Raw genomic sequence first — 18,075 nt, 5'->3', positions numbered from 1 at the left:
ATACCTAGAATAAGCAAGTTTATAGAAACAAAAAGTAGAATAGAGTTGCTAGGGGTTGGGGTAGGGACCGTGGAGAGTTTCTGTTTAGGATGATGAAAAACTTCTGGCAATAAATAGGAGTGATGGTCACACACATAGGGAGGATACTTAAAGCCACTGCATTGTACACTTAAAAATGGTTACAATGGGGGCGCCTGGGTGGCTCAGTCGGTTAAGCGTCCGACTTCAGCTCAGGTCACGATCTCGCGGTCCGTGAGTTCGAGCCCCGCGTCGGGCTCTGGGCTGATGGCTCAGAGCCTGTTTCCGATTCTGTGTCTCCCTCTCTCTCTGCCCCTCCCCCGTTCATGCTCTGTCTCTCTCTGTCCCCAAAATAAATAAATGTTAAAAAAAAAATTTTTTTTTAAATGGTTAAAATGGTAATTTTTTCCATAGTGATAAAATGATATATCTTACCACCATAGAAAATATGAATGGGGAAAGTGTTTCCTTCTCTTCTATTTTTTGGTACAGATTGTGTAAAATTGGTGGTAATTCTTCCCTAAACATTTGGTAGAATACTCAAGTGAAATTATGTGGGCCTGGAGATTTCTTTTTTGGGAGTTTTAAAATTATGACTTCAGGTTCCTTAACTGTGATGGGGCTATTCAAATGATCTATTTCATGTTGAGTAGGCTGTGATAGTTTGGTTTTTCTTTTTGAGGAAGTAATCCATTTTGTCTAAGTGGTCAGGTTCATTTGTATTTATTATCCTTTATTATCCTTCTGATGTCTGCAGAGCCTGTAGGCCTATCCCATTTCACTCCTGATATTGGTCATTTTTATTTTCTTCTTAAAAAAAAAATCAGCCATCATAGAGGTTTGTCAATTTTATTGATCATTTCAGCTCTTTTCTCCACTATTTTTCTGTTTTCACTTCATCAATTTCCACTCATTATTTCTTTCCTTCTGTTTTCTTTGGGTTTTTTTTTTTTTTACTCTTCCCACCCCCCACCCCCCTTTAGATTCTTAAGGTGGGAAGTCAGATTATTGATTTGAGACTTTTACTGTCTTCAAATGTTTGTATTCAGAGTGCTATAAGCTTCCCTCTTAATACTGCTGTAGCTCTGTCCCACAAATTTCAATATGTTGTATTTTCATTTTTATTCAGTTCAATGTGTTTTTTTTTTTAATTTCCCCTGAAACTTCCTCTTTCACTCAATGGATAATTTAGAAAAATGTAGTTTAGTTTATAAGTGTTTGAATCTTCTCCTGTTATCTTTCTGTTAATTGACTTCTAGTTTGATTCCACTGTGGACAGAGAATACATTCTGTATGATTTCAATTCTTTTAAATGTTTGAGCTTGTTTTATGGCCCAGAATATGATTGATCTTGGTATATGTCCCATCAGCACTTGAAAAAAGTGTATATTCTTGTGTTGTTGATTCGAGTGCTCTATCAATATCAATTTGATCCCTTTGACTGATGGCGTTGTTAAGTTATCCTGTATTCTTGCTGATTTTCTATTGAGTTTTTCTATCAATTCTTAAGAGAAGGGTACTGTAGTCTTCTACTGTTGTCAGACTTGTCTATTTCTCCTTTCAGTTCTGTCAATTTTTGCTTCACAAATTTTGTAGCTCTGTTTGGTCCGTACACACTTAGGACTGCTATGTATGTATGATTATTGGTGGATTGATTTTTTTACCATTATATATTGTCCCTTCCTGCCTGTGATAATTTTCTTGCTCTGAAGTCTACTTTATCTGGTATTAATATAGTTACTCTACTGATTTCCTTCATTCCTGTTTATATGAATACATGATGTATCTTTTTTTTCCAGTCTTTAAACCAACCTGTATCTTTGCAGCATGTTTCTTATAGACACATATAGTCGTTATGCTTTCAATACACTCTGCCAATCTGTCTCTCTCTCCTTTTTTTTTTTTTTAAAGAGAGAGAGAGTGCACAAGCAGGGAAGAGGGGCACAGGGGGAGGGGGAGAGAGAGAGAGAGAGAGAGAGAGAGAGAGAGAGGAAGAGAGAGAATCCTAAGCAGGCTCCATGCTCAGCACGAAGTCTGACACCAGGCTTGATCCCATGACCCTGGGATCATGACCTGAGCCGAAATCAAGAGTCGGATGCTTAATCAACTGAGCCACCCAGGCACCCCCCAATCTTTCTCTTAATTGGTATACTTATGCCATTTACATTTAGCATAATTATTGACATGTTAGGGCTTAAGTCCGCCATTTTATTTCTTGTTTTCTGTTCTGTTTTTCATTTCTCTTTTCTTTTTCCTGCATTTTTTAGAATTTCGTTTGATTTACCTATAGTGTTTTTTAAGGTATGTCTTTGTATAGCTTCTGTAGTGGTGGCTCTAGGTATTACATTATATACACATAACCTATCACAGACTACAGGTGTTATCATTTCACTAGTTCAAGTACAGAAACCTCACCTCCTTTACGTCCGTAACCTTTCCCTGTTTATATTGGCTTAAATACTTCCTCTAATACATTTGGAACCACATAAGACTGTATAATTTTTGCATCAATCATCCAACAATTTAGAAAGCTCAAGAAGAGAAATTAAACCTATTACATCTACTCATGATTTTGCATATCATGTCCTTCCTTCTTTCATCATTTCCTTTCTGTTTAGAAAACTTCCCTTGCCATTTTTTTTTTATATGCAAGTTCTCCCAGACAAATTCTCTTAGTTTTTTGGTGGTTGTTGTTTATTTTTCCATCTGAGAATGTCTTGATTTCTTCTTCATTCCTGAGGGGTATTTTCACTGGGTGTGAGTTTCTGAGTTGCCAATTATTTTCTTTCTGCACTGGAGAAATATATGTCACTTCCATCTGGCCTCTATGGTTTCTGATGACAAATTTGCTATCATTATAATTGTTTTCCCCCTATAGTGAAGATCATTTTTCTCTGGCTGCTTCATAGAAGTTTTCTTTTTAGCTTTCAGCAGCTTCATTATGATGCATCTTTTGTTGTTGTTGTTGTTTTGATAGGGAGAGAGAGTATGAGCAGGGGAGAGGGGCAGAGGGAGAGAAAGAGAGAATCCCAAGCAGGCTCTGTACTCAGTGCAGAGCCCAGCACGGGACTTGATCCCATGACACTTGGGATCATGACCTGAGCCGAAATCAAGAGTCAGACGCTCAACCAACTGAGCCACCCAGGCAGCCCAAATGTGATGAGTCTTTAAGTTCTTTTTTTGACTTGACTTTTTTCCCCTCTCCTTCTTGAACTCTGCTGACACAAGTGCTAGTTTTTTTGTTATAGTCCCTTAATTCCCTAAGGCTCTGTTTGTTCTCTTTTCCAGTCTATTTTATTTCTGATGTTGAGACTGGGAAATTCCTATTGTTCTATTTTCTAGTTCATTAGTTCTTTTTTTCTGTAGGTACCCTGAATTCTGCTTTTGAGCCTATCTACTAAGCTATTTTGTTTCAGTTACTACCTTTCTCAGTTCTAAAATTCCCATTTGGTTCCTCTTTATATCTTCTGTTTCTTTGCTGAACCCTTTTATTAATTCTTTGCTGAGACTTTCCTTTTTTTTTTTTCAAAAATTTTTAATGTTTATTATTTTTTTTAATGTTTGTTTTTGAGAGAGAGAGAGAGAGCAAACAGGGGAGGGACAGAGAGAGGGAGACACAGAATCTGAACCAGGCTCCAGGCTCCTTGCTGTCAGCACAGAGCCCAATGTGGGGCTTGACCACACAGTGAGATCATGACCTGAGTCAAAGTCAGACGCTTAACCAAAAGGTCACCGAGGCGCCCCAAGATTTTCCATTTTTAAAATCTTTTCAAGCATGTTTGTAATTGCTCATTGAAGCATTTTTACAGTGGCTGCTCTAAAATCTTTGTCAGATAATTCTAACATCTCTATCATCTCAGTATTGTCATCTATTGATTGTCTTTCATTCATTTGGTTTGAGGTCTTCCTAGATTCTTGGTATGACATGTAATTTTCAATCGAACCCTAGACATTTCTGTATCGTTATGAGGCTCCGGATCTTAGTTAAGCCTCTTTTAACTGGGTTCTTCTATTTTTAACTCCATTCTGACAGGGGAAAGGAAAGGTGCTGCCTCATTACTGCCTTGTTATTGCCACATAGAATCGACCTCCCCTAGTCTGCTCGCTGAGCCTCTGTTGACACCCAAGCAGAGACACATCAGGAGAGGCTCCCCATGTGGTCTCCACTGACACTGCAGGAAGCTCTCATGGAGGCCAATGGGGATGAAAGTCTTCGCTCTTTACCTGACCTTCTCTGACACCACTTCAGCACTTTACTACGGTTTTAGAAAGGTGAGAATCTAGGGGGCGCCTGGGTGGCTTAGTCGGTTAAGCATCTGACTCTTGATCTCAGCTCGGGTCACGATCTCATGGTTCCTGAGTTCAAGCCCCGCATGGCGCTCTGCGCTGACAGTGTGGAACCTCCTTGGGATTCTGTCTCTCCTTCTCTCTGCCCCTCACCTGCTTGTGCTTGCTCTCTTTCTCAAAATAAATAAACAAACCTGAAAGGAAGGAAGGAAGAAAGAAAGAAAGAAAGAAAGAAAGAAAGAAAGAAAGAAAGAAAGATGGGAATCTAGTACCCCACTCAGCCTTTGCTGACATGGGTGGGGTTAGGGGCCATTATTTTCTGTGGTGTTGACTAAAGGAGAGTAATGATTATCTAAAAGTTTTCTATCTTGCTGGACTGCCCCTTTACTGATCCTTTGCCTAGACAGAGCAGGCTTTTGTTGTTGTTTTGTTTTGTTTTGTTTTGTTTGTCTGTACCATTGGCATTTCCAGGTTGTTGACTTTCAGTTCCAAGTCTGCAAAAATGAGGCAAAAGAAAACCCAAGGAACTTATCATCATGTCTTTCCTCAGGTCCCAAAGTCCCTAGCTAGTCTGACTTCTTTCTATCTTTCAGAACCTTCTTAGAGTTGTTTTATTTATAATGTCAGTTGTTTCCAGTTGCACTTAGTGGGAGGAACAGGGGGGAAAAAGTATGTCCACTTGATCTTCCCAGAAACAGAAATCCTCTTTAGTGAACTTTAACCAATTCCCTCTATGGGAGTTTGAGCTGTGTTCCTATGTTCCCATCTACTGACTAAAGGCCCACTTCAGGCAACTCACCTGCTACTGGGCTAAATTTGAGTATTGTCATTTTCTGGAACCTAAATAAAATATTAGTCCACATACTCTAGCAACACATTAAAAGAATATCTTTTGTTCAAGAAGGGTCAATTCTAAGAGTACAGGGATGGTTTGATACCACCAAATCCAATGATATGACTGTACTAATAGATTGAAGGAGAAAATCCATGTGATCATTCCATGAATGCAAAAATATGCAATTGACAGACTTCAACATTCTTTCTCTAAAAATTTCCTAGTAAAATAGAAATTAATAAATACTCTCTTTAAACTATTAAAAAACAACAGTCAAATGTATAATTGCACCAAAAAAGGATAAAATGCCTAGGAATAAATTTAACCAACGAGGTAAAAGACCTATACCTATAAGACATTAGTTAAAGGAATTGAAGATGTCAACAACAAATGGAAAGATATACCATGCTCATGAATTGGAAGAGTTTATACTGTTAACACTTGGGTTCATACAACCCAAAACAATCTACAGATTCAATGCAGCCCCTATCAAAATACCAGTAGCAATTGGTAGAACTAGAACAAATAATCCTAAAATTTGTATGGAACTACAAAAGACCTCAAATAGTCAAAGCCAACTTTGAGAAAGAAGAAAAAAGCTAGAGGTGTCACAATCCCAGATTTTAAGATATATTACAAACTATATTCATCAAAACAGTATGGTACTGACACAAAAATAGACGCATAGATCAATGGAACAGACAGAGATCCCCAAAACAGACCCACACTTATATAGTCAACTAATCCATGACAAAGGTGAAAAGAATATACAATGGGGAATGACAGTCTTTGCAGTAAATGGTGTTGGGAAAACTGGACAGCTACATGCAAAAGAATTAAACCGGACCACTCTCTTATACCATATAAGAAAATAAAGTAAAAATGGATTAAAGACCTAAATGCGAGTCTTGAAATCATAAAACTCCTAAAAGAAAACATAGGTAATCTCTTACAGTAATCTCTTGGACATTGGCCTTAGCAAAATATTTATGGATATGTCTCCTCAGGCAAGGGAAACAAAAGTAAAAAAAAAACTACTGGGACTACACTACAATGAAAAGCTTTTGCACAGCAAAGGAAATCATCAACAAAATAAAAAGTCAACCTACTGAAAGGGAAAAGATATTTGTACATGATATATCCATAAGGGGTTAATATCCAAAATATATAAAGAATTTATACACTCAATACCAAAAAAAAAAAATCAGATTAGAAAATGGGCAGAGGACGTGAATACACATTTTCCCAAAGAAGACATGCAGATGGTCAACAGGCATGTGAAAGATGCTCAACATCACTAATCATCAGGGAGATGCAAATCAAAACCACAATGAGATGTCACCTCACACCTGTCAGAATGGCTACTATCAAAAACACAAGAAACAACATGTGTTGGAGAGGTTGTGGCAAAAAGGGAACCCTTGTGCATTGTTGGTGGGAATATAAATTGGTGTGGCCACTATGGAAAACAGTATGAAGGTTCCTTAAAAAATTAAAAACAGAACTACCATTTGATCGCATAATCACACTACTGGGTATTTACCCAAAGAATATAAAAACGCTAATTCGAAGGGATATATGCATGCCTATGTTTATGACAGCTTTATTTACAATAGCCAAATTACGGAAGCAGCCCAAGTGTCTATCCATAGCTGAATAAAGAAGTGATATCTATATATATAGATATAGATATAGATATAGATATAGATATAGATATAGATATATGTGTGTGTGTGTGTGTGTGTAAGTGTGTGTGTAAACTGGACAGCTACATGCAATAATACATATATTACTATATATATATAATGGAATATTAGCCACAAAAAAGAATGAAATCTTGCCATTTGCAACAACATGGATGGATCTAGAGAGTATTATGCTAAGTGAAATAATTCATGCAGAGAAAGACAGATACCTTATGCTTTCACTGATATGGGGAATCTAAAAGGCAAAATAAACAAGCAAAAAACAGACTCTTAACTATAGAGAAGAAACTGGTGGTTGCCAGAAGGGAGGCTTGTGGCAGAAAGGGTGAAATAGATTAAGAGGTATAAACAAGCAAACAAATGTCTCCAAGTCAGCATCACACTTTATAGTGAAACATGAGAATCTTTTCCATTAAAATTCGGTTGTCCATAATCGCCTCTATCATTTAACCTGGGAATACTAGCCAATGAAGTAGACATAAACAGGATACAAGTAGCAATTTCTAACAAAACTATATTCTTATTTCCATGTCCTTCTACCACATTGTTTTTCCTTGAAGTTGACACTAACAATAGGATTACTTAGTCCATTTCAAGCCTCAACAGTTTTTCTGGCTTTCTTTCCTTTCCCCTTTCAGCATTCAACTGACAGGAGTTACCATCAGAATCATTTCTTACATACTTTGTATTCTTAATACTGTGATAACAGTAGGTCCTCAGTGAATATTTTCAGATTAAGAATCCAGGGGTGTCTGGGTGGTTCAATTGGTTAAGCTTCCAACTTTGGCACAAGTCATGATCTCACGGTTCGTGGGTTTGAGCCCCACATCAAGCTGTATGCAAACACCTCAGAGCCTGGAGCTGGCTTCAGTCTCTGTGTCTCCTCTCTGTGCCCCTCCCCCACTTGTGTGTACACGTGCTCTCTCTCTCTCTCTCTCTCTCTCAAAAATAAATAAATGTTGGGGCGCCTGGGTGGCGCAGTCGGTTAAGCGTCCGACTTCAGCCAGGTCACGATCTCGCGGTCCGTGAGTTCGAGCCCCGCGTCAGGCTCTGGGCTGATGGCTCAGAGCCTGGAGCCTGTTTCCCTTTCTGTGTCTCCCTCTCTCTCTGCCCCTCCCCCGTCCATGCTCTGTCTCTCTCTGTCCCAAAAATAAATAAACGTTGAAAAAAAAATTTTAAAATAAATAAATAAATAAATAAATAAATAAATATTGAAAAAATTTTTAATATTAAAAATTAAGTTAATATGTATATGTAACTAAATATACCCTTGCAAGGTAAAACAGTAATTTTGTCTTCCTAAAGTTTGTTCAGAACCTAATACTTTGTGACTATATGGAACAAGTACTTGACTTCTCAGTTTTCATGATGAGATCAAAATAGCATATCCTAGAATGCTCAATATTTCTTAACTGGAATTTGGTTAAATCATAATTGTTTTTATACCTAATACCTTCAGTTGAAAATCCTCTACATGCTCTAAAATATTGACAAAATTTGATGAGGCATACACAATCAAAACGCAGCTAGAAGAACCTGAAAATTCACATCAGTACTCAACTCTGAATTCACTTTAGGGTTGTCACTCTCACTTTTAACTGGCCACACAGCTATTTACGTGGAAAGAGAATATACACTTGCCCTGTCACTCACTCCTATGGTTTCTAAATTTCGCTGAAAATCGTATACCATAGGTGAACCAAGAGATTCATTTTCTACATTGGAGTACTTCAATTAATTTGTCCTTCTCCACAGGAGATCGGCAGCGTAGCCCCATTTACTTGTGACAATGGATCATTAGGTAAGTTCGACAACTGATCTGAGATCCCTTGACCAAAATCAAATATGAAAAAAAAAGAGAGACAAAATATCAAGTTTAATGTTTACCTCTGTTCCTGACGTTTCACCCCTGATGACATCCATCTGTCTCTTAAATAGTTCTAATACAGCCTTGTAGACCAGTTCATACTGTTCCTGCAGAGCATCACAAACCGGAACAAGGGAAAACAAACAAAAACTTGGTGAAATACAGAACCAGAGTTTGGGAGTATGCACATCAGTCAAATCTTAGTGTAGCAGATCTGAAGATCATTAACAGTAGTTTAATTGTAGTGCCCTTATGTTTGTGTGGCCCATTTCAGATTGCAAAGCGCTTTTAGGCTGCTAAATGCAGCTAAATATTTGATCGTCTACCTCTAAATATACAAGGAAGGGCCTTCCAGCATGTTTTATGTTCTACTCCACCTTCTCACTTATCTTTCTCTCCACCATCATCCCTCCAGTTCTATTTTCCTTGCTTACATTTTAAAAGTTGTATTGGATCCTGGATGCATTTTTTTTTTTTTTGTCAGTTACCTTCATCTTTTCCAGAAAAAGTTAGATAGAATTGTGGTTGATGGGTAGATAGATGGCTTCAATATGTATTCTCAAACTTGACCCTCACAATTGATCTGTAAAGTCGGTAGCCTGTTATTCCTGTTCACACTGTGCAAGGTCATTCAGAAGTAAGGTCCAGACTTGAATTAGAACTTGAATCTTCTGACTCTTAGTTAATGCACTTGGATCAAGCTGCTGAAACGGTCTCCTAGCAGAGATACTGAAGCGACGGAGAGCACTGAAGGGTTTGGAAATTTGTGCTTGTAAAAGGATTTCACCATAGAAAATGAGACCACCACAATTACAAGGTTTGTGGGGAGTTTTCTGCCGCCATACTTGATCAAGCACTTGATTTTGTATCTACTTTTCATCTGAAAGAGCCTAAACAGGGTTTCCCCTGACACTTTACACAACTCTATACAAATAAAGCACAACCTTTGCCAATTACAATTTTAGCAGGAGAACAATAGAGTCTATCACCCAACACATCCATTGGTACACTCTTCTATTTTTTTAAGAAGAGAGAAAAATCAGACAGGAAGCACCCAGCTGGTTACAGTGGTTATTTCCTGGTTAGCGTGGTGTCAGAAAAAGCAGCTACAACTGGTAAGGTATTTGTTCAGGTAGTTGCTGATAGTGCCAGCATGGGAAGGCTAACTTAAAATCGTTTCGGCTGTCTTCCGACTGTTACAAGTAGGCCTGAAATGAACTTTCTCTGAAATGGGGTATGGTTGTATTTCTTGATGCAGTTTCACAGTGTGATATTAGACAACTAGGATGCAACCTCCTGGAATCTTTATACATTTACAGGGATCAGCCTTCTTTGAAGTCTGGTAGCACTAAACCAGCCAATGCTTACATTTCACAGAAACTTTTTCCCTTACAAGCTGAATATAGAAACACCTACAGTCAACACATGAAAAAAAAAAAAGTTTTTTTCCACTAGCTATTAGTGGAAAACCTGTGTGGGCCAAACAGAAGGCTTATATTATAATAGCTCTTCATTTTTTCCCTCCCATTCACAAATGCTAGATGAAAATATCTAAACTGTTGCTGTCAATTATTTTACCTCCAAATCTACGTGCAAGTTCACTCTGTAAGTGCTTTAAACACTTGAAGGTCTTGCTATTTAAGCAGCAAAAATTAGTTGTAACAAATTGTGTGAAAGTGTCTGTTGCTTAATAAATATCAGTAAACACTTGGTGAATAAGGAATGAGGAATGCCAAACTCCATCTTAAAGGTGGAGACCATTTATTTAGAAATGTGGGTAAAACGATTGGCGTGGAAATCTGGGTGAAATTAACATCGTAGAGAGTGAGAGATCTGTGCTGGGAATGTTTCATCGAGGAGGCGGAGCTTGAGTGGGAGAGGAGAGGACAAAACCGAGGAAGAGCATCTGAATGGAATGAAGGGGCATGAGTAATTTGGGGTGGATTAAAATATCGTGATACATATATACATATGTACACACATACATATATATACATATAATGTATTGTGATGCATATAATATTGTGATCATATACATGTGATCCGTATATATGTGATCCGTATATATAATACATGTATCTTGTGATACATATATAATCATATGTATAGTATGATTGTAATTATGTTTTTTAAGTTTGCACACAATAAGGATCAGGAGAGACTATAGAACAATAATAATCGTGGCTACCTCTAGGTGATAGGATTATGGTTGATTTTATTTTTATTTTCAATTAAATCAAAAAATGAGTATATAAAATGCATTCCCCAGATTCTGTTACCACTTCCTGAAGTAGAAATTACAAGTCTCTGATTTTCTCGGGTTTCAGAAATGAATCACTACTACAAACCAGCAAGTTAACCTGACCCAGGTATTATATCTTGAGTACATCAAAGAGCTTGTTGAATTTTTTCAACATCCTTTGTAAGAAACATAAAATTACTGAGTTTCTTCATATTTTTTGCACAGACAGTAGAATACAAGGAATGAGAGGAATGTGACCCAAGCCAGGGATGTAGGAAAAATATTGATATATTCAGAGTTTGAGGAAATGCAAATGGACTCATGCACTTAGTAGTAAATTGGTGTTATAGCTAAAAATCAGCTATTTGGGGATGCCTTACTATGAAACCGAGAGAGGTAGGAAGACCCAGACACATGTTACCATCCATTCACAATAGTTGCATACCTGAGTTTGAACAAATGAAGGCCTTTGTGTTCGCATTTCCTGGATCAAACTAAAAATACTGAAGTTCTCAGGAATGATCTATCAAATAAAGAGAAACAATATCTTATTCCTTTGTTCCTAGCTTTGCTAATAAATTATTTCTCACGGTCTTGTTACCCCCATGGCATCTGTTGTCCTAACACAAGATCATATCAGAAAAAGAATGCGTCTTTAAAATGAATGAGATTTCTCTTCACTTGTGTCATGATTTAGAGCCTGGTGTTTTCCCCAGAAAAGACTGAAGAAACTCTTGAGAATGATTTCACATGGGGTGACCAGATGTCTGAAGTTAAACATATAATGAAGGTGGAGCCTGGGTAGGTGAGCAAATATGAGAATTTTATGAAATAAAAGAAGTTGGCAGATAGGTTTAAAGCCCATATTTCACACTTCTCACTTCCTATTATTAGACTTTAAGAAAATGATTTCTAGGGGCACCTAGGTGGCTCAGTCCATTAGGCACTGACTTCAGCTCAGGTCATGATCTCACAGTTTGTGAGTTCGAGCCCCGCGTCGGGCTCTGTGCTGACAGGGCCTGGAGCCTGCTTAGGATTCTGTGTCTCCCTCTCTCTGCCCCTCCTCCACATGTTCTCTCTCTCTCTTTCAAAAATAAAACATTTAAAAAAATTTTTTTAAATGATTTATAGATTGGAACACAAGGCTTGATTGGGGTAGATTGAGTCCATCCATTACAGCCATTTGGATAAAGGAAGAGTACCTGTGTAATTTGGGGCTGTGATTCTCAAACGCTTCAGAAGCATCAGAAGCACCTGGAGAGCTTGCTGGGCCCCCACCTCCAGTTTCTGCTTCCGTTCACCCAAGGTAGGGCCCAAGATTTTGCATTTCTAACAAGTTCTCAGGTGATGGCTGATGCTGCTTCTCTGGGAACCACACTTCGAGGACCACCAACTTAGGGACTGAATTAATCATCTGACAAAGTGAGTCTACAAGTGAATATTCTAGACAATAGGAGTCATGGAAATAGGTGTTTGGAAGAACCAAACAATTCCTAAGTCTGCATGTAACAGGGTAGGCAAACAGGAAGCGCCTGCGGAGAGAAACTCACCCCGTCTTTTAGCAACATCCAGGTATAATCGATAGCGCAGATAACACCAGTCCTCCCACAACCGGCACTGAAAGGAAAGATCACAGTGGCACATACAGTTGCAGAGACTGGATTGTTGACAGTAGCTGGGAAATTTCACCAGCATATTGAGGAAGAAGTAACCGAGAGGCAACAAAACGTTCTAAACCCCCCATTTCCCAGAGCACGTCTCTTGGTTGCCACATGCACACACTGAGCCTCGGGACAGATCCTCGGCCACTTCTCACCCGCAAGGGTGTCTGGAGCGGCACTGTTCTCGAGTAACTTGTCAGAAAATACTACTTTAATGCTCAGGTTGACTGTATTATGGTCTGTTTCTGCTACTGACCTTTCTCTTCCTATCACTTTCATGTCTCAGCTTCATTCCTTTCTAATCAACTGGAGAAAGTGAGACTAGTATCAAGAGCCTATATGCTACATGCCTGTACCAGCATAAATTCCAACAGTCAGTCTTCCTTCAGTTTCAGCAGGAGTCCTGGCCAGGCTATGACATTTGGTTGGTTTTGGGTAAAAAGTTCAAAGAACAGCATCATACCTGCAATGAATGCACACGGGAACATGGTCATCCTCTTGGTAAGAACGCATATCCCAGATGAGCTCAAGAATAGGGTCTATGGATGAAGGCACATCATGGTCTGGCCAATTCCTGTAATGAAACTGGTAGAGAGTTCGAGTTTCCTATAAAAAAAAAATAGCCAGAATAAAAGGAGGGTTCAGCGTTAGGACCCCACCTCATTCTAGCACAAGATTACTCTGACCTCCTAAGTAGCATCTCTGTCCTGTTGGCAATTTATGCTGCTTCCTTTCCTATAGGCCTCTGGTGCCCACATGCCTTCTGAGAACAATTAAAAGTGATTTCAGGTCACTGACTATAGGTCTGTCCCTATCTGCCCCACTCACACACAAGAGGAGATAGATATTACGACTGGTGTATTTCAGGTGGGTCACAGGCATGCTGGTATATTAAACCCCTTTGCCTTAGAGAGACTGGGCAGCGTGAGCTCTCAATTCCCAGTCTCTACTCACTGCACAGCGTCTATTCATCCTACAGATATTATCATTTTATATGTGTGCCATTGTGTGTAATAGATTGGGGAGCAGAGATTACACCAAAGGTCTCTTTTGCATATACATCAAAGGCCCAACTACTCCCCATTGTCTTATGCCCAGCCTGAGACACATACGTATGTTTTTATTTATTTATTTATTTATTTATTTATTTATTTAAATGTTTATTTTATTTTTGAGAGAGACAGACAGAACATGAGCAGGAGAGGGGCAGAAAGAGAGGGAGACACAGAATCCAAAGCAGGCTCCAGGCTCTGAGCTGTCAGCACAGAGCCCGATGTGGGGCTTGAACCCATGAACCATGAGATCATGACCCTGGCCGAAGTCGGATGTTCAACCGACTAAGCCACCCAGGCACCCCTCGTATGTTTTTTTTTAATTTATTTATTATTTTTTTTTAGTGATTATTTATTTTTGAGAGATAGAGAGAGACAGAGCATGAGCAGGGGAAGGGCAGAGAGAGAGGGGGACACAGAATCCAAAGCAGGCTTCAGGCTCTGAGCTGTCAGCACAGAGACCCATTTGGGGCTTGAATACACCAGCTGTGAGATCATGACCTGAGGCAAAGTCAGAAGCTTAACCCACTGAGCCACCCCAAGCGCCCCACATACATGTTTTTACCTCTGTCTCTGTAGGCTCTTGAGTTTACCACTCCTGTTCTATACTTACACTATTGAACTTGGCTTTTAGAGTCCTGATTATGTAATCAGATTTTCTATTTTCAGCTTCCTGAGAAGTAAATTAAGATAGTAGTTACTTCAAAGACTAATATTCAAAAACTAGTCTCTATAAAGTAGATCCTGGAGCATTTGCTCAGCCGCAATGGAAGCAGCCATCATACTTACACAGGATATGGAGAAAGGACCAACTTGCAGTTGTAGCTCTCCTGGCTCAGTCCAGTAGCGCTCACACTTTTTCTGTTACACAAAACAGAATGTAATGATTTCCCTCCATATATTCTAGTCTCTCCTAGGTAACAAAACCCACTCTCAATGAGGGAGACACAGGTTCTGTGTCCTTCACCTTATGCTAGCAATGTCCTACCCCCTTGGGCTTCACCCCCAACATCATGGTGGTCTGGAATCTCCAAGGACAGGGAAAACACTAAAGGATATATAAATTACAGACTTCCTAGAAGTCTGAAAAAGTAGAAATAGGGATCTGGCATTTTCAGCACAGTAGTCCCCCCCTCGTTCACAGCTTTGCTTTCCATGGTTACAGTTACCAGTTTCAGCCTTTCGGGTACCTACCGTCTGGGACGTATTGTTGGCAATACTAAGTATTGTAGTAGCCTAACCCTACATCACAAACACCTACATCATTTCCTTTGTGTCAGCATCTGATCGTCTCACATCATCATCAGAAGAAGCGTGAGTACAGTACAATAAGATATTTTGAGAAAGAAAGAGACCACATTCACAGAACTTATAGTATATTGCTTCAATTGTCCTATTTTATTATTGTTGTTGTTAATCTCCTAACATGCCTAGTTTACAAGTTAAACTTCACCATAGGTATGTACGTATAGGCAAAAATATGGTGCGTGTACAGTTCGTTACTGTTGTTGGTGTCAGGCATTCACCGGGGGTCTTGGAGCACATCCCACGCGAATAAGGAGGGGACTGCTCTATTTCGAAAGGATTAACAGAAATCACCTCTACTAAAACAAAGCTGCACGAGCGAAGTGAAACCCCAAATTCCTTGGTTTTTTTTTTAAATTTTTTTTTCAACGTTTATTTATTTTTTTGGAACAGAGAGAGACAGAGCATGAACGGGGGAGGGGCAGAGAGAGAGGGAGACACAGAATCGGAAACAGGCTCCAGGCTCCGAGCCATCAGCCCAGAGCCCGACGCGGGGCTCCAACTCACGGACCGCGAGATCGTGACCTGGCTGAAATCGGACGCTTAACCGACTGCGCCACCTAGGCGCCGCCCAAATTCCTTGGTTTTAACTGAACTGTGAATGTCAACAGTAGGTAAGATAGGTGCTCTCCAATGGAAACAAGATGTGAGCTACACACTCAATTTTAAGTTTTCTAATAGCCACGTTCAAAATCAAATGAAATTGATTTTAATAATATATCTTAGCCCGATCAAAACACATGTAATCTGGATAAAACAGATATTAGATATTTGACATTTCTTATCTCAGTCTTCAGACCCCGGTGTGCATTTTATATTTACAGTATATCTCAATTAATCCACTAAATTTTCATCGGAACATTTAATTTCCATTTAGAGTTCATAAAATTTATAGGTGAAAAAGATTCACGTACCTAAGTTGTTCAAATCATGCTTAAAGTTCTCCAATCACTGAATTGGAACACTGAGTTTTTAAATTTAAACTCATTAAAATAATAAAATAAGTTAAATTAAATTAAATAGTTCCTTGGGTACGTTAGCTATGTTTCAACTGCTCAATAGCCACATGCAGCTAGTGGATGTCATGTTGTTGGACAGCACAGGGTTAGAAGTGCTGACTGCCATTTAAGATGCTTGATTAATAAAAATGGGAAGATGAATTGTTACTTTAAAAGCATACCTTCTTTTTACTTAAAAATATAGAGCCTGGTCAAATGGACAAAAGGAGTTCTTAGAGGTAAATAAAAAATACTTGAGAGTCATTTGGCATTCCCAAACTGAAAGCTAGCAAGATGAGAATAATTTTTTTTAAATGTTTATTTATTTTTGAGAGAGAGAGAGACAGAGTGCAAGCGAGGGAGGGGCGGAGAGAGAGGGAGACACAGAATCTGAAGCAGGTTCCAGGCTCTGAGCTGTCAGCACAGAGCCTGACTCAGGGCTCAAACTCACGGACCGTGAGATCATGACCTGAGCCGAAGTTGGACACTTAACTGACTGAGCCACGGAGGCATCCCAGAATAATTTTTACGTAGGCACACTTAAGGCAAGTTCTGCAACCAAGTTTCCCCCTTCTCTTTCCTTTAACTCACCTTCCCCATCTCAAACTCCATGCACGCCATAACAATGATCTGAGGGGATGAAATAAATAGAAACCTGAGCGTTGATACAGTTAGAAAAAGCAGTTAACACACGGGTCCCAGAGTCATTGTTTTTTCTGTTTTTTTTTTCTTGTTATTGAACAAAAAAGAAAACAGAAACCTTGATAAATTTTAAAATATTGCTCCTACCCTTCTTTCTGTCCTTACTTCCCTTTTCTCTATTCAAATCGGTAAATTCTTGTTAACAAATGAGCCTGTCAAGATGAGAACTTTCATTTCCTTGAGTAAAGGTGACTTTGTGATTTTGACAAAAATGTGCCTGAACACTGAAATTCTAGCGACTGACCCAAAAAGGCACTGATTTTAATACAAAGGAAACCTCAGTCACATACCCTGATACCCTCCTCCCTCCATCTCTAAAAACTAGAGAATATAGTAACAAAAGCATTTCTGCCCTTACCAGGACACTGTATTCCCAAATCATCCTCCAGAAGTCCAGGAGAGTTGTAGACAAAGGTCCCTGGGTGGCTATATAAGCTTTGGGTCCATAAACTCCCTAAAGGGGAACAGAAATTATATGGGATGACTACAGATAATATCCTTTTCTTCTTGTTTAGAATCCCCTCCACCTCTTTCTTAGGTACCTAAAGAAATATGGTCTAGTATCCCGACCCCTTTTAAGGTACCTAGAAAACTATAGAATATGGGGTGTACCTTAATGAAGTTGGCATTGATGTAGTTGGAATCTTCATCTGAGGTTATCAGAGACAGCTCTACTAAGCTATGATCATCTATAATACAAAAGATGGACATATTAGAACTAAAAGGACTTAGTCAGAGGACTTACCATAAGTCAGAAACTAGCACTGTGAATAGTGGCTGTGCAAAAGTGTTTGATGAGTGAGTGAGTGAGTGAATGTTCTTTTGTGGTTGTATATAGTACAAACTCATGTGTCAAAGCATTGTACCAGGATTGGGAACAGCAGGCAATGGGTAAAAATAGGAATGACTGGATTTGGGAGAAGATACAAATTTATAGGGAGAAACAAAAACTTACAGGGCAAGATATCCTTGTATCTGTTTTTCTTGATATTCTTGGGTCTCTCAGCCACAGTTGTAGGATAGGTTTTGTCTGCCTTGTACTTAGTGGATTGTCTTTTCAGCCACTGTAATAAAATTCCAAAAATTAAATCTTCCTAGAGAAAAGAGGTAAGAAGCTCTCTCTGTAGAGACCTTTCCTTCTCTTTTGCCCAAACAGTCCGCTTTTGCCCTTGTAGCATCTTCTAGAACTACCTCCAATTCAGGACAGAGCCCCTGAGCATAAGGTCAGCAGACTTCAGTTTGGAGAAGTGAAAAGATCACACTTAACTGCAGCTGAGCCACAAATAGCTAAAACCTAGAGGTGAAACTAGTGAATATTTTAAAAGCCAATGTCTTTTTGAAAACAAACTATATGCTCCACACAAACGTCAAACATTAAAAGTTTACTTTCTCTATGGCTACT

At 39.0% G+C, this 18,075-nt stretch overlaps 1 protein-coding gene across 2 annotated transcripts in view; it reads right to left on the bottom strand.

Annotated features, from left to right (window-relative positions):
- The window catches only part of PTPN22 (protein tyrosine phosphatase non-receptor type 22), a 60,225-nt gene that overhangs the window by 29,476 nt on the left and 12,674 nt on the right, over positions 1–18,075 (bottom strand). For both annotated transcript variants that reach the window (XM_047872895.1, XM_047872894.1), the window contains exons 2-11: positions 17,629–17,737; positions 17,286–17,362; positions 17,032–17,127; positions 16,563–16,601; positions 14,458–14,529; positions 14,282–14,341; positions 13,080–13,222; positions 12,506–12,572; positions 11,401–11,478; positions 8,734–8,820 (exon numbers count right to left, since the gene is read on the bottom strand). In XM_047872895.1, the coding sequence (XP_047728851.1) occupies positions 8,734–8,820; positions 11,401–11,478; positions 12,506–12,572; positions 13,080–13,222; positions 14,282–14,341; positions 14,458–14,529; positions 16,563–16,601; positions 17,032–17,127; positions 17,286–17,362; positions 17,629–17,737 (828 nt within the window). The remainder of the gene's footprint in view (positions 1–8,733; positions 8,821–11,400; positions 11,479–12,505; positions 12,573–13,079; positions 13,223–14,281; positions 14,342–14,457; positions 14,530–16,562; positions 16,602–17,031; positions 17,128–17,285; positions 17,363–17,628; positions 17,738–18,075) is intronic.

This window comes from Prionailurus viverrinus, chromosome C1 (genome assembly GCF_022837055.1).
Source record: "Prionailurus viverrinus isolate Anna chromosome C1, UM_Priviv_1.0, whole genome shotgun sequence".
In the NCBI taxonomy this organism is placed as follows: domain Eukaryota; kingdom Metazoa; phylum Chordata; class Mammalia; order Carnivora; family Felidae; genus Prionailurus; species Prionailurus viverrinus.
The sequence above is the reverse complement of the archived record's forward strand: the minus strand, read 5'-3'. Positions and strand labels throughout refer to the sequence as shown.